At 42.7% G+C, this 21528-nt stretch overlaps 1 protein-coding gene across 1 annotated transcript in view; it reads right to left on the minus strand.

Annotated features, from left to right (window-relative positions):
- Positions 1-862: 862 nt before the first annotated feature.
- LOC101793841 (neuronal acetylcholine receptor subunit alpha-7) overlaps positions 863-21528 on the minus strand; it is a 57562-nt gene continuing 36896 nt past the window's right edge. The window contains exons 7-10 of the mRNA XM_038171262.2: positions 20593-20787; positions 19220-19306; positions 6907-7016; positions 863-1926 (exon numbers count right to left, since the gene is read on the minus strand). Coding sequence (XP_038027190.1) covers positions 1405-1926; positions 6907-7016; positions 19220-19306; positions 20593-20787 — 914 coding nt within the window. The 3' untranslated portion in view covers positions 863-1404. The remainder of the gene's footprint in view (positions 1927-6906; positions 7017-19219; positions 19307-20592; positions 20788-21528) is intronic.

The following is a 21528-nucleotide window of genomic DNA, read 5'->3' on the forward strand; positions in this document are numbered from 1 at the left end:
AACAAGCAGGTATGGGAAATATTAATTCTGGTGCACTAAGGCTTGGAAGAAAAGGAAGGTGTGGGCCAGCCAGAGAAAACAATAAGTTGATGTTTTCTTTTGGCAAACACTTAGAAAAGTGCTGTGTTATCCCAAAGAGGGGGGGTGCCTGGATCAGATCGTATCCTTTTGCAGGTCTGTGGTGATCAGTTGGCAAAATAAAATCATACCAAGAAAGGTGCCGTCGCCGCTACATCAGTGAATGGAAAGAAGCTATTGAGAAGAGTGCCTTATTGCTAATATATTCCAGCCAAATGTCATGATATAAATACTTTTTTTATTAATTGATACTTTGATACTTAAATTGAAACATTGCTGCATAAGAATTTAGCAAAATAAAAATAACCTTTTACACAATCTTTTTAACAAAGTCATATCAACCTAGCTTGAAAGTGAACTGTACTAAAAGATTTGCAAAAAATGTTGCTTAAATGTGGTGTAGACCACGGACAATAAATATGGAATCTGACACCAATGAAATCATTGGCAAATTTGCTACAGATTATGCAAAGGCAACACTATTGCCCTAATTACACAGAGATAGTCACTCTACGTTGGCAACTGTGACCCAAGAAATCAGAGATATTTCAGATTAAGTGAAGATGACATCTACAGTTAAGCAGCAAGAGCACTGGAGGTGTTCTGTTAATGATATGTGTGATTGTCAGCATGAATTTTCTTTCCATCCTCAACAGCCAACATTTCATATATTAGAAACAAATTAACAGAAAGGTGATATTCTGGCAAAAAAAAAAAAATAACAATAATAATAATAAAATCTGTTAACATATTTACTGATAAAACATTCCAGACACTGCACCGGTAAGAGCTAAGAAGATGATAGTTTATTTTCTTATATGCAATATTCAGGATCATAAAACTGCAGAGAGATGTCTGTCAAATCTGAGAAGTAAATTTCACAACCGCACTAAACAAAAATGATAAACCATAAAGAGACTGAAAACAATAAAATGCTGTAAATCTTACAGTCATGAATGTACCATTTAACTTATTAACAATATTTAAGAGTTCACCAATACATAGTAACACATTGACACTACTGTTAACTTGTAATAAATGCGTTGTGCACTTGAATTCTTGTCTATTATTTGTAGCAGATGATGACATAATTACGCGTGGAATTAGTCTAGGAAATAAGTAACAGAGCTCAATATGTATACTATTCAGTAGCTACAATTACTAACATCAGTAATAATTATCTCCTAAAATTAATTTTATCCCCATCAGTGTATGTTAGCACATAAAAGTACACTTCTCTCTTTTGAGTTAAATTACTTAGCAGAATTACTGGTAATATTCACTTTTAAGTTACCTTTCTGCTCTTTGTGTTTATCTTTGAAATCCTTATGTAAAATCCTTTGAAACAGCTTCTATGAAGTTTGGAGCAGACATGAGTATTGTAAATGTGCAAATGATGGCAAAAAGGGTAAATGCAACCAGGCATAATCTGTCTATAACTGCAGCTGCAAACTTCCACTCGCTGCAGATCTCTTCACCCTCGTCTTGCTTCCTGAAGCGCGTTGCTATGAACTGAACTTCCTCCAGGATCTTCACAATCACTGGGATAGTATCCATTAAAGCTTTCTTTTGAACAAGCTCATTGTCTTCTGGCAAGGGGCAAGAGATCTTTCCACTCTTGCTACCGAGGTCATTGTTCTGGGGGCAGCACGGATTCTCCATTGCATGGTAGCTGTAGATCATGTTGCCATTGCTGGACTGGTGCCCAGGCAGGGTGTTCATCTCCACGCTCTTCACACTTGGATGGTGCTTGGGGTAGCTATATTTGCAAGAGAGGGGTTTTAGGTTTTCTCCAGGTTTTTTCATACGTAAAAACCACGCACACCAATTCAGCAGAATGACACGGACCTGAAAGAAAGTGGTCATAATATAAATAAACGGAAATTTAGTGCAATTTAACAGGTTTTGAAACATTCAGTGACTGTTATAGTCAGTCTGTATGTTCTGCTAGAATGACTGGCTGCTGTTTCTAAAGAAAAACAGAGAATCAGTTAGACTGGGCAGTTCAAGTCCGAATGCTTTTGTTGGCTGCTGTCATCTCCTCATAGTCATGTGTACAATTGCTTGAAGCATTGTGAGAATGCTCTAACCTGCACATGGCAGACTGTGGAGTGTACATTTCTTGTCAAGGTCATCAGTTGAGACAAATGCAGAGAGTGCATCCATCTCTTTTTCCTTGTGAAACAATCTTCTGGTGTCCTGCCTGAAATCTGAGCCTCCTATAATTCCTGTAGTCAACATCATTTGTTGTGAAATAAATCAGTAAATCTTATAATTGTGAAGTCCTGCAAGCAGTATGTATACAAAATGGACATTTGCAAGGTGATCATGAGTTACTCCAGGGAGAGAGAGGGTCTCTGTAATGACTTTGTCATTCTGGCTGCAAGTCCAATAATCTGCTGTTTGGGAAAAAACAAGTGACCATTGGTTTCAGGAAGAACAGGACTCTTTCTGCATTTCTGTTGCAGTCAGGTCAGCCACACATAGCTCAGCACCACCCTCTGCCACTGTGGTTGTTTCAGATACAGGCTGAGTTGTCTCCTATGTTTTGCACAGTGAAGATACAGGGATGGGGAAATTGCAGCAAGCACGTTCAAGTTGCTGCTGTAATGACAAGCATAATTTCAGAAAGGAGAAAGCATTAATTACCACAGTTGGGAATAATACTAATAAAAACCCCAAGTAATAGCAAGTGGAAGATGGTTAGACAACTTTGAAATCCTACAGTAAGTGCTCTTGTGGTTTGCAGTCTCGTACTGTTTTCTGTGAACCTTCCTGCTTCTCTCCTATTAATGAATCATTTACTCTTCATCATGGAAGAATATTTCCTGTGTTTCAAATTATTATTTTTTATTTTTTTTTTCCCGAGGGCTTTAACTGTTTCATTTATTTCCTCCGTGGTCAGCACAGACAAACAGAAAACTGTAATGTAGCAGCTTAAAAAAATCCGTCCTCGATTTAATTGAACTTACTTAATTATAATGTCCTCTGACAGCCTTTAGACAGAAAATGAAACATCATTGAACAAAATAAGGTCTTAATTACTAACAGTATTTTAACAGTGTTTGTGGCAAGGGGGAGAAAGACAAATTTATTCTTCAGTACCATGAAATTCCAGAATACTGCACCAGGCGAACTTTCTTATTAGAAAATGTTAATAAGTCTCTTAGCTCTGGAAGGAGACGTGAGGTAAAAAGCTTTGTTCTATATGAATGTTACTTTTCCTTTCAAGACAAAGTGTTTGCTCCCTAGGGAAATTAGATTTATAAATATAGCCAAGCCCATTTCCCATAGAAAAATAAGTATGTGCAAGAAAGCAACACAGCTTTTAATTTGCTTGAACTTCAAAATGTAATATTTCTTTGAAAACAGAGATGCTCAGGCATCAAAATGGTCTGTCATTCCAATTAACTCAGGAGACAGACACAGCACAGGAGCTGTCAGAAAACAGCCAGGATATGATGGTATGAGCCTACAGTCTCATCTGCACTGTCATTTTTGGGTGTCTGTGGAGGAAGGGCACAGGTACGCCACCTTCAGAAGTTAGCAGCCTGCCGCTGTTGCGACCTTGCCACCACCACACCCTTTCTGCTCTCTGTGCTCTCTGTCCTATACCTCTCACCTATCCAATTGTTTTGGTTGCCAGCAGAGGTGGGTTGGTGGAGTTGTACCTCACACCTGATATTATCCACTCTAAAATTGTCAGCTAGCTGGGCTTTGCCTCACGCTATTTCAGCAGATGTCTTAAAAAGTGCCACGTTGCAATCAGATCCCACTTCTGAGCTGAGTAACCAGCAAATACCGTGAGTGAACACCTCGGATTTAAGCTTCTCTCTTGGAAAGATGCAGGCTCTAGTAAATCATCTAAGATTAATAGACAGAATGGCACAATTCTCAACTGTGGATTAAGGGAAAAAGCAAGAACTTGCAGAGAGCTTAAAAACTAACGCTCATATCTCCTCCCTCCTCTGGCCCAAAGGCCAAACACCAAGCCCTTGAGAGACAGGCAGGGAAAAGAAACTGCTCAGTTGTGAAAAGTTTAGAAAGCAGATGTTTCAGCAGTGCAGTCGGCTATCCCCTCTAGGTTTGAAGCTGCTTCCACACAAACCAGTGCCTTCCCCTGGAACTTACCCCAGCACTAATTGCATCGGAGCAGGAGGTGAAAATAATTGTGTAACGTTATCCAGTCAACTAGGGCAAGAGCTCTGCAGTACACTGATGTCTGGCTTTGTGAGGAGGAGGAGAGTGTGGGGAGAAAGTAGCTGGTTAGGGAATCTGATGAAACTGGAATTGCAGAGGAAAAAAATCAGTATTTCCTACTTTCTGCAGACAGATGTATTATATCCCATTTTTTCACTGAGCAAAAGTCTGTAAAGCTGTCTGGGACAAAAAAATGCGACATGCCTTGAAAGAGGGGGGACAGGAAAAAATGAAGAATGGAGAATGTGCCATGAATCCTAGTAACTGAGACTTGGGCATGTATTGCAGAGGACTAATGCCCAATTTTGTGGAGTTAGGCTCTTCCCTGCATACCTGGCATTTTTTTTTTCTCTTGAGATCCCTTAGCCCTGTCAGCTTGCCTGTTCTGCATATTTCACAATCTTATCATCTGCTCTTCGCAGCAGTCCATTAAAGAGTTTTTGCTTCATAGTTGTTTTTTGTTTGGTTGGTTTTAGTGTTTTTTGTTTGTTTGTTTGTTTGTTTTAATGCATGCCAGTTCACCAGTTCAGCAGTCAGGGCACTGAACCATGTTCATCAGGAGTGCTAATTCTTTATACTCGGTGTTTCCAGATGAGAGGGTGGACCTCAGCAGCTCTGTGGCAAGACCCCAGACTACTCAAACAGGTCTTCTTTTATCTGCAGTTTTGATTCTTTCATCCTTTGGTCCAGATGTTGTCAGGCATGGACCAGGTGGTAGTCACAAAGCTTAGCAAGCAGGTCTCTGGTGGGCTCATGAGTCCCACACAACATGCTTCAAAACATAGATCTAGAGCCCTCCGTTCCCTCTCTTCTCACACCCCAGCCCCTGTATTCCCAGACTGGTTTCAAGAGTCTGGTTAGGTCTAATGCCAAAATGGCCAGGTCTAATGCCCAAACTGGCCAAATTAGCAGAAGCTCACGTCTTCATCAGCTGTGTTAGCACAGGAGGTTGCCATGGGACTTTGCAGCACTGTGATCTAAGGTTCGTGCTCTCTCATGAGAACCTCCCAGAAGAGTCCTGAATCATCATTTCCTCCAAAATCTGAGCACCATACGACAGTTTCCTCAGCAAAATAACGGAGAAGGCCTGAGAGGATCTCCTGCTATACTGTGACACAGAGAAAGAGCTGACTTGGAAGGCCTTGTGAGCATATTTAATATGAGCCATTTTGTCCAGGCTCCTCAAAAAGCAAGAGGAATAATAGAATTGCTCGTGGGAGCTGTTAAGCTGCTACATACTCTGTCTAGGCAGGTATCTGAAGGATGTTTACCTAAATTTTTGCCCTCAAGTCTTGCTTGCATGGAGGTTTATCCACAATTCACATGCTCTGGTGTCTTGAAAGTAAGATGATCTTCAAAGATATGGCACTTTAAGAAATAATTATTAGTAGACTTATTGCTATTGGACTTCCTTTCATTTGTTTATTTTTTAATTTGCACTGATGCTGCAGTTTATTTTTAGAGAAGTCAAATTAGAAAACATTTCTGTTCTCAGGCTGACATTGGTAGGTTTATGACATTAACATTGTGTCAGGATAATTGTCTAGCATGACAAATGTGGTGAATGAGGTATTAGAGGATGCTGTAGGAGCAAATGTCTGCAAAACCAAGGTAGGCAGATGACTATTTGTATCTGTTTATGCCTTCATTGCTTTTCTTTTTGCAATAGCAAAGCATAACCTTCTTATTCTGAAACCTATTCTAAGAGAAATGAGAGAGGAAAAATAAAAATATACTTTTGTTTTAACTGGAAAATCTAAAATAAAGACATTCCTCCTGAAAGGCATCTGGGACAGGTGCCAGACCTCAGTGGGAAAACAGAGTCTTCTGCTGCAGAGAAAAGAGGGTCCACATGCGAGCTGAACTGAGAAGTGATCAGATGGAAACAGACAGAATTAATTTTCTACTTGGAGCAGTGGACATGCTTCGGCAAAGGGCAGATAACTGAGCCAGTGATGTCCAGGGATCTCCTTGATGCCAGAGCAAGCACAGCCTTTCCGTTTCTGCTGATGGTGCATTAGGAGCCATATCCAAGCTGTGAGAAATGTCGCTGTGCTCTGTGTTCAGTAATGAGTTGTTGGTGTTCCTGGTTTTCCAGCAGCTCTGGGAGCCAGCTCGTAACTGGGGCAGTTGCAAGAGAAGATAAGCAAATTGGCCTCACCTCCTGCCTTTGTTCTGGGGGATTACAGCTCTGATGCTAAATTCAGTGGGAATCTGTGAGGGAGCAGAGCAGACAAACCGCCCAGCAGAGACCAGTCAGTGTTTGCTGGTGCTTTGTAATGCCACGTTTTATTGGTGTCTGCTGCATAAGAAATCAAAGGTGCTGCCCATGGGGTTGGTGCTTACAAAGCAGGTGCTGAGAGAGATTACTCTCACCTACCCCTGTTTAAAGTTTAAATTTTAAAAATAAATAAATTAATAAATAAATAACAGATGCTATTTTTACTGGAAACCCCAATTTAGTATGTTTGTTCTTTCACCCCAACAGCAAAAGTAACAGTGTAAAACAGTGTCCGTATTTGACACTTGGGGTTAATGGGGAACAACGTCTGCCCCTCATCAGTTTGCCACAACATTTAGATTTTTCCATCAGTATGTTGTTGAATATTTACCACCAGAGGTACTTACCCATCTGGGCATCTTTCCAGCTTGTGGGTCATGATGGTGAAACTGCAGAACCAGCACTGTTACAACCACAGACAGACCAACGATGACCATGATGCTAGCGAAATACTGAGCTGCAAGTAGAAGGAGGATTTGGTTAGGAGGAAACAAAATAATAATAATAATAATAATAATTCCTTGCCCAGCTACATTTGAGAACCACTGCATCTTATCCAAACATCCTCTTCTCTGATCTTCAACACTGGAGCACCTGAGACCTCTGAGGTTTTCAGTCTACCTGCTCAGTTCCCTCCTCTCCACCAAGAAAGGCCAGAACCAGTGAAGGGCTTGTGTTGGCGAGTTTTTGTTCCCAGAGAGGAATGTACAGCCCTATGCCAGGGACCTGTTCCCTGTCTGCTGCCAGGACAGCAAGGTGCCTGCAGAGCTGACCAGAACACCTTCATGCCATCATTGCTCACAAGGGGTTAGGTGCATTTTTTCAACATCCTCCTCAGCCCTTAGGGCCACCTTCTAAGTGCTAAATTTAAACCTTCCATGCAGGAAAGAAAAGATCTTGAAAGCCAGAACTGGGACCTGAAACTGAATCTCCTCAGTGTCAGTAGAGCCTCCTCATTCCAGCAGTGGGGTTGATGCACCAGAGCATATAGAATAATTATCCACAGGGCTAATGACATTTGAAGGCATCTGTGTCAAAACACCAGGGACCATTATAGCTGGGTGACAGGGAGAGATGTGGGAGAGAATGCGACACCACCACCACAGGCTGCAGCCTCCTTCCATCATCAGCCCTCCCTCCTGCAGCTTACAGAAAAAAAAATGAGAATCTAATTAAGACTCCGAGGCAAGTTTTTCTATCTCAATTTCTTAATGCTGCATCCCACTGCCTCGGCAGGAAAAAAAAATAAAAGAAAAATCTTGTTCATAATAATGAGGTTCTGAAACCTTTCTGAAACTAACGCTGCTATTGCTTCAAGAGGCAGGTGTGGGTTTCTGAGACAAGATGAATTTCACAGCTGAGTGCTCCTGAGAGTGAGGTGAATTGAGAGGTCTTTGCTGCACCTACTCATAAGAGAACAGACCCAACAGCCAGGCAGAAGAACAGCAACCCGCAAACTCAGGGTTGAAAGGAGATGTCTGATTTGATTCCAGCTTGCCCCTTACAAGAGAAGTGTTGGCATCACTGTTTTAATTACTACCATAAATCACTAAATACTACAGTAAATTCCATAAAATTTGGTGCCTTCAATAAGACTGTGTGGCCTGAAGTGATCCACTTAAAGGGCTTTGGCTTGGATTTTTTCACAGAATCTTACAAAATTACCTGCCCTGTTGAATTTGAAAAGTACTTGGTATTACCTGACACTATCAAGGTCCAAGCCAATGATTAGGATAGGAGATCAGTCTTAACTTTGTGTGCTGTAAACCCAGCAACTGAGGTCAGGAACTTGCTGTAGATATCTACTAGTAAACAAGGAAAGCTGTTTTTTCAGGAACAGACTGGGAATTGTAGGGGACCCGTGGAGCCATAAAGAAGGATGTTTTTTTGCTTTTGCCTAATGATAGACAAAAGAAAATAGATAAGAAAGGGCTGGGTGAGCACCATCCAGTATTTGTCAGGTAGGTTCAATTCAAGGCACAGTTAAGTTTTCAGTTGGAAAGTAAGAATGGAGGGAATAGGGAATCCTACTTCAGCCCTGTTACCAGGGTCAGGCAATGAAAAGTCACAAAAGAATCTGTGAGATGAAAATTGGCAAAACTGGCATGGGTAAACCCAGGCACCCCAGGTGCTGAGTTCATCTCAGGGGAAGAAAGCCCCAAATCCATGGAGAAGCCCAGACTTGAATTTTTCCAGCCCTAAAGAACCAGCAGTGAAAGGGGTGGAAGGAAGTAGCAGTGGGTGGCACACTTTTCATGTTAGCCTTTTACAGCTCCAGTATGCAACATGATAAATGATGTCTCCTGCTCTTCTGTGGCAAGGCAAGGTAGACCTAAGAGTCATTGTTCACAAAGAAATTTCTAGATCCTCACGTCTATCTTTGATCAAAATAAGATTTCAACTACAATCCAAATCTTGTACTGGGACAGAGATGCAGGTAGAGATGGCCAAGACCAAGCGGGGCCTGGGTTCAGTGACAGTTCACGTGGAAGGGAAGGAAAGACCCCAGGACTCAGTGCTAAATTCTGCAAGGCAAACAGATGCTGACTCGGTAAAAACATGTGTACCCACTCAGCATTTCCTGATCTTCCCTTCCAGGGTTTGATCTTACAGCCTTCTACTTCCCTGCTGAAAAATGTGGTCCTTCTGCAATAGTCAGGAAAACTGGTGAGGAAGACTCCCATGCCGTCTCCCATGCACTTCCCCAAAACCATTGCTTAATGGTTTGAGAATGCTCCAGTCTGCTGACTTGGCATCTCTGCCCCTGGCAGGTTTTAGCCCTCACAACAGATGGATCAACCCCATCACCTGGTGAAAGCAACAAGGACTGATGTCCCATTTCACATCTAGCACACCCTCTGCTTTGACTGTGACTTTCTCACCTTTCTTAAGCCACCCTATGAGGAGAGGAGCAGGCTGCAGCCGCCCCACATTTGGCCCAAATGAGCCCATATTGGTGAACTCTAGTCCTGGGGCACCACTGATGTTGCTGAGCACTGCCACCAAAACAGAGATGCTCTCCCATGAAATGTGGCACAAGAAACAAGTGACACTTACGGGCTTAGGGCTTTGAAGCTTCTGCTCTCACCAAGCCCTACCCTCATGTGTGCCTGTTGGCAGGACTAAATCTGAATCTGATTTCACAAAAGCTCATCCCCTCTCACTGAAACAGCAGAAGGGAAGTGCTCAATCTCTCCCACTAAGCATCTCTCTGTATCCTTCTTAAGAGCTCCTGCTTACTGAGATCTTCCCTCATATAAATGGGTCATCCTAGAGGCTTTAACAAATCACCTCCCAGTGGGTAGTGTCAGCCCTTGGATGAACGAAGAGCAACCCCAGACCAGGGTGCATTAGCAAGAGCACGGGACCAAGTGCTGTGCATCAGCTGCTCTGAGACACATCTGGGAAATGACTGACCCGTTCTAGAAGGCAACTGCTTCGTCTGCACTCCCTGCCCTGGACAGCTGCCACAGTCCAGGAAAGGGAGAAATCCACATTTCCAGCCCCACCAGATACCTGCCTTATACAGCGACATTGCCCAGGAATACCAACGCCTGCTAGATGCTCTCCATTGATTGCAGAGCTGCATGCCACTCTCCTTAGCAATTACGTGTGAAAAGGAAAGCTGTTTAAGATTGTTGGCTGATGTCTTCCAAGCATGAAATATTTGCTCTCCTACAGCTGATATTATTCCCTTTGCCAAAGGAGGCGTGATGTAACACGCTACCTGGACAGCTGTCCTAACATCTGGGAGTTGTCAGCCTCCGTCTCAGCACCGTCAGAAGAAGATCAGGTGCTGCTGTCATAGCAAATACGGATCTAATATAGCCACAGAGACCCAGAAGCTCTCTAAAATATCAGTGACAACAGCTATTTGTCCTTACAGACATCCTCTGACATTGCCTATATCAAAAGGATGGCACTGACTTGCAATTCATAACTCAAGGAGCTTCCAGCATGATTTATGGACCCTCTGTGCCCTTATTTGATGTCAGGAAAGCACCTTAGGATTATTTCAGAAATTATTTGGATCTGCTGCTTGAGTGGAACTGGATTAAGTTTAAGGGCTGATTAGGAGCAGGGTAAATAAAACAGAAACCCTGAGGGGTGAAATGATTCCAGATGGATGCTTCACTTTGTTGATTTTATCACTGAACACTGACTCAGAAAGCAGTATATTACCCAGATTTATTAACACAGCTAATCATAGAAAAGGCAGAGCTTCTCCATTGTGGCCAGTTACAGTCTTGCTGTTACTATGGAAGAGGGGGGACAAAAAAGAGTGTCATGATCAAGTATTTACAATGATGAGGTTGGATACCTGCCACTGCCTTTCCTGTTCATATTCCTTCTTTGCTGCAAGCACTAGTTTGTGCATCTGAAGTGCAGGACTGGTTCAGAGCTTCTGTAAGTCAGGTCATTTCAATCATTTAGCACTGAGCACTTCTGGCGAACTCTCACAAAATGGCAGAAACATCCCAGAAAGTATGCACAGAATGAGATACACGTTGCTCTTCCCTCTGGAATGGCTCCAGGTTAATAAACTGATGCCTGTGGAGGATGCAGGAAACCCCAGATGCCAGCACAAGGACTTCCAGCCATCCTCCTTCTTTTTTCCTGTGGCATGGAGCAGGACTGGTGCAGGTCTGATGCTGTCACAGTCTGCAGCAGGTGATGGCTGTACATGGGCAGAGCTTCTTGGAGACAAGGGAAATCAGAAGGTGGAGAACCGACTGCCTTGCTGCCTGACTTACTGTTGCACACAGACAGTAAAGAGACAAGGAAGATGACAAGAGCAAGAAAAAGTTACCATCATTACCATTTGCTGTAGCTGGGACACCTTGTGTTAATCCATTAGGTCTCACTGGCAGTAGAAGGCAAAAAAAAATTGTTACTGGTGCCTCACAAACATGAAATGTATTAAAGGACTTAGAGACTTCAGGATTAGACCTCATCTCGACCTTCTGATTATGGTATTTGTAGAGGGCATGGATTTTCTATCTCTTCTTCCTCCCACGTGCTGTTGAATAATAGAAGAAAGTGTTTGAGGAATAAAACTGGTTTTTTGTTTGTTTGTTTGTTTGTTTGTTTTTGTTTTTGTTTTTCTCTTTTAAACAATGTGCATCCAAGACTCATGGATTTCTGCAAAGCACCATTGATCACTATAAAAAACTGCTGCAAATAAGAATTTCTGTAGGGTGGAAGAGGTTGGGAGGAGACCTGGCATCAGCAGGTCACCAGGAAGGACCATGAAAAGGGAAGGAGAAAAGCATTCCACAAAACTGGGAAGAGACAAAGAAAAATGAGAGGGCAGCAGCTGAAGACATGCAGGCAGGTAAGAGAAGATGCAATAGATTAATCTCATTTTCTCTCTCTAGTCAGAACCATTAATAACATTTTATTCTCATAGCTTAAACAATCTGTAACTCCTGGAGGTGGCAAAGCACCACATTGCTTCCTTGTCTTAGCAATTTGCAGTCTCATTTGCTGTATGACTAACTGCAAGAAATCACCCTAAGCATCTGCTGCAAACATACTTACCCACAGCTTACAACCTTGATTTATATTGAGATAACATTGGCAAGATAATGAATGGCAAGGAGGGGAGGAGGCTGAAAACAGGTTAGCACAGTAGAGCCCTGAGCTGCAAATTTAAGTGCTGTGGGTTTAGAATAAGCAAGCAGATGAAGACAGAGGAAAATCCAGTTATGCTGTCTGGAGACAAGGGTAACTTGTGGGGTTTTGTGCAGCATTTCACATATCCAGCCAAGGTGTCAGGCATCATGTGGAGGTTGATCGTAGGAAGTGACAGTTCCTTACATTCACAAGCCCCACTGTCCACTTCCAAATGCTCTCTGCACGTTATCTTTCAGGTGTTTCATGTGTAAGAATCCTTGTAGAGAAAACACAGATTTGGTTGTGTTATTCTGGAGAGAGAAATAGTGATTTGCAGTGTTTTGGAGACATTTGGCTGTGGGGAAAAGAAAATCTGACATGATTGAGGACTTCTCCTCCACAACAGGATGTTCTCTGACTAGTTTCTGAACATTTCACCTGAGGATTTTGCTTTTGGGCAACCTGATCTGACATCCTCAGAGCAGTGGCTAGGCTGGAGGGACAGCAGCAGACACAGCTTATTGCAGATTTGGGCTCAAGCTAAAGCTGTCTGCTGTGAGTGCCTCTAGTGCTGTGAATGCTCTGCGTAACTGTCCTGCTCTGCCACCCAGGACCTGACCTCAAGGACTCCTGGTCTGCTGTGAGCTGTGGACCAACAGGAGAGTAAACTGCCAGATTAATTGCAAAGTGATCATTTTAGGGTATGTTTCTCCACTGCATTGCAGACATCTGTCGTTCTGAAAGACTGGTTAGTATTCGTGGTAACTAAACATTGCATTAGAAGCTAAAAATTTTTATGGTGTTTAGTTTACAAGTCCAAACCAGAAGCTTAAACTGAGACACTGATTTTTGAAGACATGCCTACAGCAGCACAAGATTAATGAGATTCTGGTCACAGCTTTACCAGGTACTGCTGGATGTGTGTAGGCATGGTCAACAGCTGCAACATCTTAAGGAGGCTCTACTCAAAGGAGAGTCATGAAGGGACACAGTTACAGTCAGGAATCCAACTTGCCATAAGTCTTGACATAGGGGGACTTGTTCCTCAGTGACTTCTTAATGCATGATTTACTAGCCTTAATTACAAGGTTGCTTCCAAATGGGAAACACAGCTTAATGAAACAGACCAGAGATATAGAGACCGTAAGCAGGGAGGCAAAGAGCTCTTTAAAAAAGAGAATTCAGGCATATGTCTATTGCCAGAGGAAGGAACTGATCCTATCTTCAAAGATAGTCATAAAATATTATCAAAAATGGACTTGATTATCCAGCCCTGTTTACCTGAATAACTTTATAGAGATTTAGAAAAAAAAAAAAAAAAAGACACTCCCAGTTTACATCTGAACGACTCAAATGTAGTTCTCAGATGAATTACCTAAGCCTTTACTTTCAGTGGATAGGACCTGAGCTTGTACAAAAGCTCTAATTGAAATAAGCGTATTTGCTTAATTTCAGTGTGGTCAGTGAACTGTGAAATCAGCACAGTGGGATTCACATCCATGTAGATATCCCTTCTTATATAATGCAGTAGGCTGGGTGCGATGGTAGGGGCATGAAATCCCTTTGAAATTACCAGCTTTTATTGTGTGAGACAAATCTATGCATAACTGCATAGGTTTTGAGAAGCAGAAAGAACAGTTGTATACGTGAGCTGTACCACACAGGCTTTAGGATTTTAGCCAGGGATCAGCACACTCAGACCAGCCATTTCAGATGTGCAACACATCTGGAGTACTTTGCGTTTCTTTATGTTCCTTCCTGAAGTAATGGCAACCGTCTCTCTACTTACACAGATTCTTCATAAAATATTTCCAAAGAGAGAAATCAAAAGTCAAACCATGTGTGCAGCCAGACGCAGTGCCCATGAGGAATGATTAAGCTACACCAGGGAGGGTAAGTTTAGGACACAGCTGCTGCTGTGTGGATGTGGTCTGAAAGTCTTTTAAGGAGCTACACTCCAGAGCTTTGAGTGCCAGAAGGGACCTCCAGGACCCAGAAGCAAAACAAGCCTTGTGTATAGACTTGACTTGTGTTGGGCTCTGGCCAAACCATTGTGTTTGTAGATGTCCTGGGACTAAAATGTTCTTCATCCAAATGTCTGAGCTGGTTTCTGTTGCTAGGGGTAGTTAATTTTTTAAACAGAAACAGAGGCATCCTTGCTCTGGTTCCCAGGCTTCTTTCTTTGGCATCACAGATGACTTTGCATAAGGGCAGCATTCAACTTTTGAATGGTTTCTGTGCCTTGCTTGGCACGTACTCATGCTGCTGAAAATTGGGTTTTGGAAGTACTTTTTTTCCCCCAAACATGGATGCTCTCCTGGAGAAGGATGGGAGCAGATGTGTTTCTATTCAAGGAGTAACTAGCTTCTGATATGAATGCAAACCCCCAGGAAGGCTGGGAGAGAGCAGGGACCAAATGTCATCATCCAGACTACCCAGATAGAACATTTGGCAGGGAAATAGACTGAATCATTGTGGGAAAGAAAGTTCCAGTAAACACAACCCTGCAGTGCCATGGAGCATCAGGATTCTGGTGTTGGAAAGTGCTGAACAGCCTGCTGCTTATCCCTAGGCCAAGATCTGCTGCCTGCTCTTTGCAGAAAATAAATCTTCTTGTTTTTAATGTGTATTAACACATCATTTAGAGGGCTGTATAGAGGGGAAGTTGAACATGACGAAGTAAGAGCAGCTTTATAAGCAGAGAAAGAAAGGGCACACACACCAAGGAACCAGGGAGCAGCTTCGTGCAGAGGTGGGGAAAAGCAAATGTCTTGCCCTGCCTGTCTCCCTGTGTCTATTTAGTGCTTTATTCACTGTAAATATAAGTTGAGGACACAAGGGAAGTGGCCTCAGCTAAGAAGAATCAGGCTATAATTTCCACATTTCCTTTCAAATAGAACAACCCTGAGAAGCTAGTACTATTCTAAGTGTTGTGTTAGAGCAGCATTCCTTTGTCTCCTCAACACAGACACTCTGAACAGCAGCCATGATAATTTCCAGCATTATTACCTACTATTATTTAAGTAGTTAAAGCTGTGGTCAGATGGTGGGGAAAAGTAAGATGTACAGCACATTTGGGTTTAGTGTTTTTACACTAGGGAAGGCCAGAAGTGTTCAGCCATGTCCAGGTAGCAGTGAATGAATGGCTGTTTAAAAAATAAAAATAAAAAAAATCCTAGGAATATAAGCAGATTTTCCAAAGCACGTGGGGTCATGTTTTCCCACATAAAGACCAGCAACAGTGGCTTTTCTGTAGACTAGCAATGGATTTTTTCAGCTGTCAGTGACCTTGAGAAGAGGATAGAAGGTGTGCTCTTTATAGAGTCATTTAGGTTGGACAAGACCCTTAAGTTGATCAAGTTAGGTTGATGACATCAACCTAACACTGCCACTACTAAACCATGTCCCCAAGTGCCTTGTGCTCATATCTCTTAAACATCTCCAGGGATGGTGACTCCACCACTTCACTGGGCACCCTTTTCCAATGCTTCAACACCCCTTCATGAAGAAATTCTTCCAGACATCCAAACTAAACCTCCCCTGGCACAACTCGATGCTGTTTCTTTGAGTCCTACCACTTGTCACCTGAGAAAGGAGACCAACACCCACCTCGCTACAACCTCCTTTTGGGTAGTTGTAGGGACTTATGAGGTCTCCCAGACTGGGGAGACGAGTGAATACCTATAGGCTGAACTATTTGGAGGAAGGGCTGACTGAGCCAGCAGGCAATTCAGGCCAGAGATATTGGCAGCCCTGGCCCTAGGCACACAGAGCCCATCAGGGGTCCAGAGGGCAGCTCTGGGAGATGGCACAGGCTGCATGGGGCTGCACAGGGGCCAGCCATGTGCTGGGGCAGAGTGTGCATGGGGTGAGGATCCAGGAGGCCTGGGGAGATCCCTCCCTTCAGCAGCAGCCAGTCGTCATCTCGGTGCTCCTTTCTGGGGCCCTGGGCAGGGCGGATGATGGCAGACTTTCAGACAATGATGCCTGAGTGGACCCCACCATGTGGAGGGTTGGTTTGCTTTTAGGCTGTTACAGGGGAGCATCAGATGAGAGTAGCATTGGAATTGTTTTAGGCACCCCTCATCTGGATACCCAAAGTCAGTCTCCAGCACCTTACAAAGTATTTGTTTGCTAGCATAATTATATTATAATGTTTCACAATGCAACATTTGTCTAATGAACAGATGAAAGAAACAGACTGCATTTGACCTACATGACAACTTTGAGATTCCAATATATTTAATATGCTCTAATTATTTAGGCATTAGGAAAAACTTGTAACAATATGTGCAGCCAATGAGGCAAATTTAGTATACTAGTTGTGAGAAGAGACCTCTTCATCACCTCCCTGTCTTTGTGATCTAAAAAGGATGAAAAGGTGTGGGAGGTCCTAATATAACTGAGACAACATTTACCTGCAGAAACAGACTGTTGCATAGTCACCCTCCTTCTCCACAGGTAGATCTGATTTTTTTCTCCTTGAAGTTAAATAATGTCTGAGTAAATGTTATTTTGGTATTTTTATGATACAATTCATACTAGGCTTTAATTTTACAATGATGAAGTGCACCTTCTGTCAGCACTTAGACATATAGCTGAATGTTTTGTTTATTTCAACTGCCTGGAATGTGTACCTTAGTCATGATTTATATGCAAATATTGACCTTAGCTCACAGAAGAGGATAATTTAACAATTTCTGAGTTTTTCTGACGTGTTCATACTTCTTTCTTTTGCAAACCAGAACAGTTTTATTTTTCCTACCCTGCTATGAGGTCAGGAAGCTATGCTTTACCCAGTTTATCGGAGAGAAATTGAGTCCTCATGAGATCAAGATAGAGTGATGATCCTAGGAAAATAAAAGTAATAATACCTGTCTGGATCACTCAAATCAACTTCAGGATGGAAATGACTCAAATAGCCATACAGCAGGTGTTGTTAGCTGGGTCCTGCAGAACAGCAGAGTTCCAGCCTCATTTTCTCCTTTTTAAAGCCAGCTCCAAATTAAGCAAAAGGAGGACAAAGAGATAAAGAACTTCACTGCACTCTTAATCCCAGTGAAAAGGCAACTACCGGCTGCTTTGCCTGTGCCCACAGGATGACTGTCATCAGCTTCTCCTTCAGCAGGTGTTGGTAGTAACTCAGGCTCTGCACCCAGATACATGTGCATCCAACAGAAAGACAACATAAAAACCTGTGCCTTCACTGATCACTACTTGCCACCCAGCCTTCTACCTCTGCCATCCAATTTAACCATCACAGCTCTGCTGGGTTTCTTCCTCCTCAGCCCAAGAAAGGCGAAGAGGCACCTGAATCTGCTGGCTGTCTGACCAGCCTCAAGGCAGTCCCTTCTGCCTCTGCTTGTCTGAAGGCAGAAGGGAGCTTCTTGCTGCATCTCCCTCTCGTGCTGCTGCCAGTGACAATGCAGCTGGCTGAGGAATGTGCAGCACACAGAGGTGATTTTCCCTTCCTGCAGTTTATGTCACGTGCAGCCTCAGGAACAAGATGCCATCAAGTCCATCTTTCTCACTTTTTCTGTTGAGGTTCATAATATCCAGTCATTGTCTTTGTGTGCTAGTACCTTGATATGACAGCCCTGTAACAAAAAAACCATCTCTCCTCTCACATCAATTTACCTTGGAGAACAAAAGTGAATCACTCACCTGACTTGTTATTTGACACTCCAGAAATAAAAATAAATAGATAAATAAAAATAATTACAACCCTCTGTCTTTCTTGTATGACTTTGGGCAAATCATTTAGTCCTTCATAGTATCTTCACTCCTTGTCTGAAAAAATGGGAAAATGTCATTCCTTCCAGCTGTTTCTTTTTAATTCCCATCCATTGTGTGCTCTGTGTGCTCAACCTACTGATATGGAGCCTTCTGATACCACTACAGTGACAATGTGAGTAAAAATTTATGCTAAATCCACATACGATTTTTTTAGAGGTTTCCATAGATATTTTCTAGCTCATAATAAGAATATATATATATTCTTGTATTGTCTTCAGAGATATTTGACATTGGTCAATGCCAGAAAGAGAATTGACTAGAAGGTTCCTGGTTGGGATTTTACAGGGCTATATCTAGCCTTAGAGATTTTAAGCCAGTTATGATTGTGGGTTTTTTGCTCTCAGTGTAGGCTGTGCAGTCCTACAAGCATTTTCCCCAGAGGGTGATCTCTTATCCATTTTGTGTCTGTGTTAACTTCTCTATCTGTAGGTTGAGTCTTGCTCTTCGGATGGTGGTGGGAATTTCTTGAGTCATTTGTGCAAGCCTCACCACTCTGTTCTTACCTTAATTCCTTGGTAAGGACAAGCTCCCCTGCAACAGCATAGCAATTTAACCCACACTGGTTATTTCAAAAGAGCATCTCATGGTACACATTTGGGGAGTTCTTTGTCTAGCCTGGGGGGATGACCACAAAGAGAAACTGAGACTTCAGTGAGGTTTAAAGGCTCATGACACACCTTTGCAGACTCCCTGTAGATCTGCATATGGTGGCAGGACTTTTTTTATATTTAAGCAAAAAGATGAGTTTAATTTTCATCAGGTAGTTCCCAACAGTGCATAACAGGATGGATTGCAGGTGATGTGGAAGAGGAAAGAATTTTCTTCAGCCAGCAGCACTGCCATCTTCAAATGGGCCCAGCTTCATCCAGAGAGCTGTCAGAGTAACTGTACCAGCAGACCCAATGATCCCAGCACCAGGGACGAGCAATATTCCTGTATCCCACACACACTCATGTACTGGTGGTGCTGTCCATTGTACTTTGCCTACCCAAACCTCCACATTGTGCACTGAGTCTTTGTCCCATGAATCACTCCAATTACCAGCTTACATGATACTTTCAGAGCCCTCTGTCCCTCATACAGGCTCTCTCTGCATCTACTCAAACAGTTAAACCCAGACAGAGATTTACTCCTGGTGTCGCTGAAATGTGAAACTGTGGTAAGACAAAGAGTCAAACCTCCAACGGGCATTGAAGAACTCTTGGAAAGCATTGTGTTTTACGCACAGAGCAGAGAAAATCAACCTACCTATTAGTGGGACTGAGTCAGAAGTTGCAGGCATGATCTCAGCCACAAGCAGCATGAACACAGTCAGGGAAAGCAGAACAGTGATACCTGCAGGGAGTGAACATGTAGGGGAAAGATGAGGAACATGATCGATGCAGCTCCTCCTCTGATGTCTTTGCTGTTAAATACAACTTTGTCACCATGACTTAGTGCTTCTTAGGGCAGGTGAGAGCTTCTACCAAGTGAGAACATCTTTCGATATACATTTATCTGCTCCCTTTCCACTTCTCAATTGCACCCAAACCTTTGCTGCTCTCAAAATAATAGATAAATCTTTTCAGGTCACTAAAATGGAGCTTGCAGAGCTCATGAAATACACCGTTCTTGCAAAACAGAGCTCATAAAAAACCCAGACACTTATTAAGGGCTAGAAGACACTTAAAGAGTTTTGGCTATTGCGCGTTATATAACACCCTCCACAGAGATGCATGCCTGTTTCAAAAGGAGCTCATTGTCATCTTGTTCTCTCTGGAAAGGCTGTTTGCAAATCCTAACTGCCCTAAGCTGAGAAATTGCTTTTTATTTCGCATGTTTAATGTATGAACATTATATCCCATTTTTATGACAATATTGTACTTTAGCTCAGATAGTCCTTTTCCCTGCCTGAACACCGTTTTTCATAGGCAGCAGTCTTATCCCTCACAGCCCGTGTTTTGCTTCTTGTAAGACCGGCTGCTCAGTAGATCCCCGATGGTTTTAACAACCAAGTGCATTTGTATGATTTAAAGGTCTCTATTCTGATTGTATTTGTGCACAATTGACTCTGAAGGTCTCAGCTGGGTCACTCTTACATATTTACAGCTTCCCCTGTTTTTTCTTAGAAACACCACCCTGTCTGTATTGGTATACATGACAGTAAAGCTTGTTTAGCTATTCCTTTGCTGTTGCTACTTTGCATTCCTTGGGAACTCATGGTTTGGAGGTTTGGGAGCTGTACTTGGAAGGCAAAAATAAAGTACCCAGCTGCTGCTGCTCATGACCCTTCACTCTCTATATCTCAGCATGTCCTATCTGAAAGAGAGTTAATCAGCTGTGAAATCCAGTGAGACATGCTAAGGAACAGGACGACAGGGAAGACAGAGTGCTATCACTGCTGCCTCTGCCAGAGATGAGTTCTGCATCATCCCAGCGTAAAATCCCAAGGATGATGTAAGTAGAAGTACTTAGTACAGCATGTGTGAATGCTGTACAGAAAGCTGTTACCCCAGTTTCTGCAACCAAACAAGTGCTTCTGTTGTTCCTCCAGGGAAATCTTTATTCATCAAGCACCATGAGGCATTATTTGCCATTTTATGGGAATCCCTAATGAAATAAATGAATTCTTGACCACTTACCTAAAGAAATCTTCTCTCCTGAATCAGCTGGCAGAAGGAAAACAAGCAGAGCCAAGCCAGATATGAGGACACAGGGAATCAGTAGGTTCAAGCCATAGTAGAGGGTGCGTCGGCGCATGGTGATGGTGTACGTCACATCTGGGTAGGGTTCTTTACAGCACTCGTAGTACATCTCATTCCTCTTTCCTGGGACACCTACAGAAAGGGAGGTCAGAGCAGTGGGGAGAGGTGCAGGACTGCCCAGCATCCATCCCCTTGGAAGGAGCCAAGCACCAATGGCTTATGATCCAATGTCTGGCTCGTAAGGGCCTCTCACTGTCACCAAAAGGATCTCCAGAGACCCTCTAGTCTGTCCAACAGCCACAAGCAGATCCAGCTTTCTGTGCAGAAAAACATTTCTTATTTCATGTTCTTATGAACGAAATGTTTCTTATTTCATGTTTCTTATTTTATTGTTTCTCAGATGCCCTGGCTGGTAGAAATACTGTAACCAGTTGTTCTGGGTCAGTTTTTCCTTGGCTACATATCTGGATTAGAAGATGAAACGTCCTTGTTGCAAGTTCTCATTAAAGTGGTCTAAAACCTGTCCATTTCTACAGCATTATTTCTGATTTACAACTTTTTTAATGAGTTCAGAATATCTCATTGAGATCAAGCTATGAATAACCAATTCTGGACATGGATTCGTCTTTTTAAAATGCAGGTCTCTTCTGAAGCACAGAAGAGAAGAGAGACATAGTGAGGTGCAGTTATTGGCAGATTTTACAGACTGGAGGACACTTTGATGGTTTTCTGGCTGAGAGGGATTCTTTGCAAAAGCTCATTCCAGTTTTGCTGAAATAGTGGTTTTTGCACCAATCATTTTTTGGCTGATGTGTTAGAGTAGATGTGACAGTAGTGTTCAGTGTGTCTACATGAGGCACATCTAAGTATAGT

The sequence above is a fragment of the Anas platyrhynchos genome, chromosome Z (assembly GCF_047663525.1).
Source record: "Anas platyrhynchos isolate ZD024472 breed Pekin duck chromosome Z, IASCAAS_PekinDuck_T2T, whole genome shotgun sequence".
Lineage (NCBI taxonomy): Eukaryota > Metazoa > Chordata > Aves > Anseriformes > Anatidae > Anas > Anas platyrhynchos.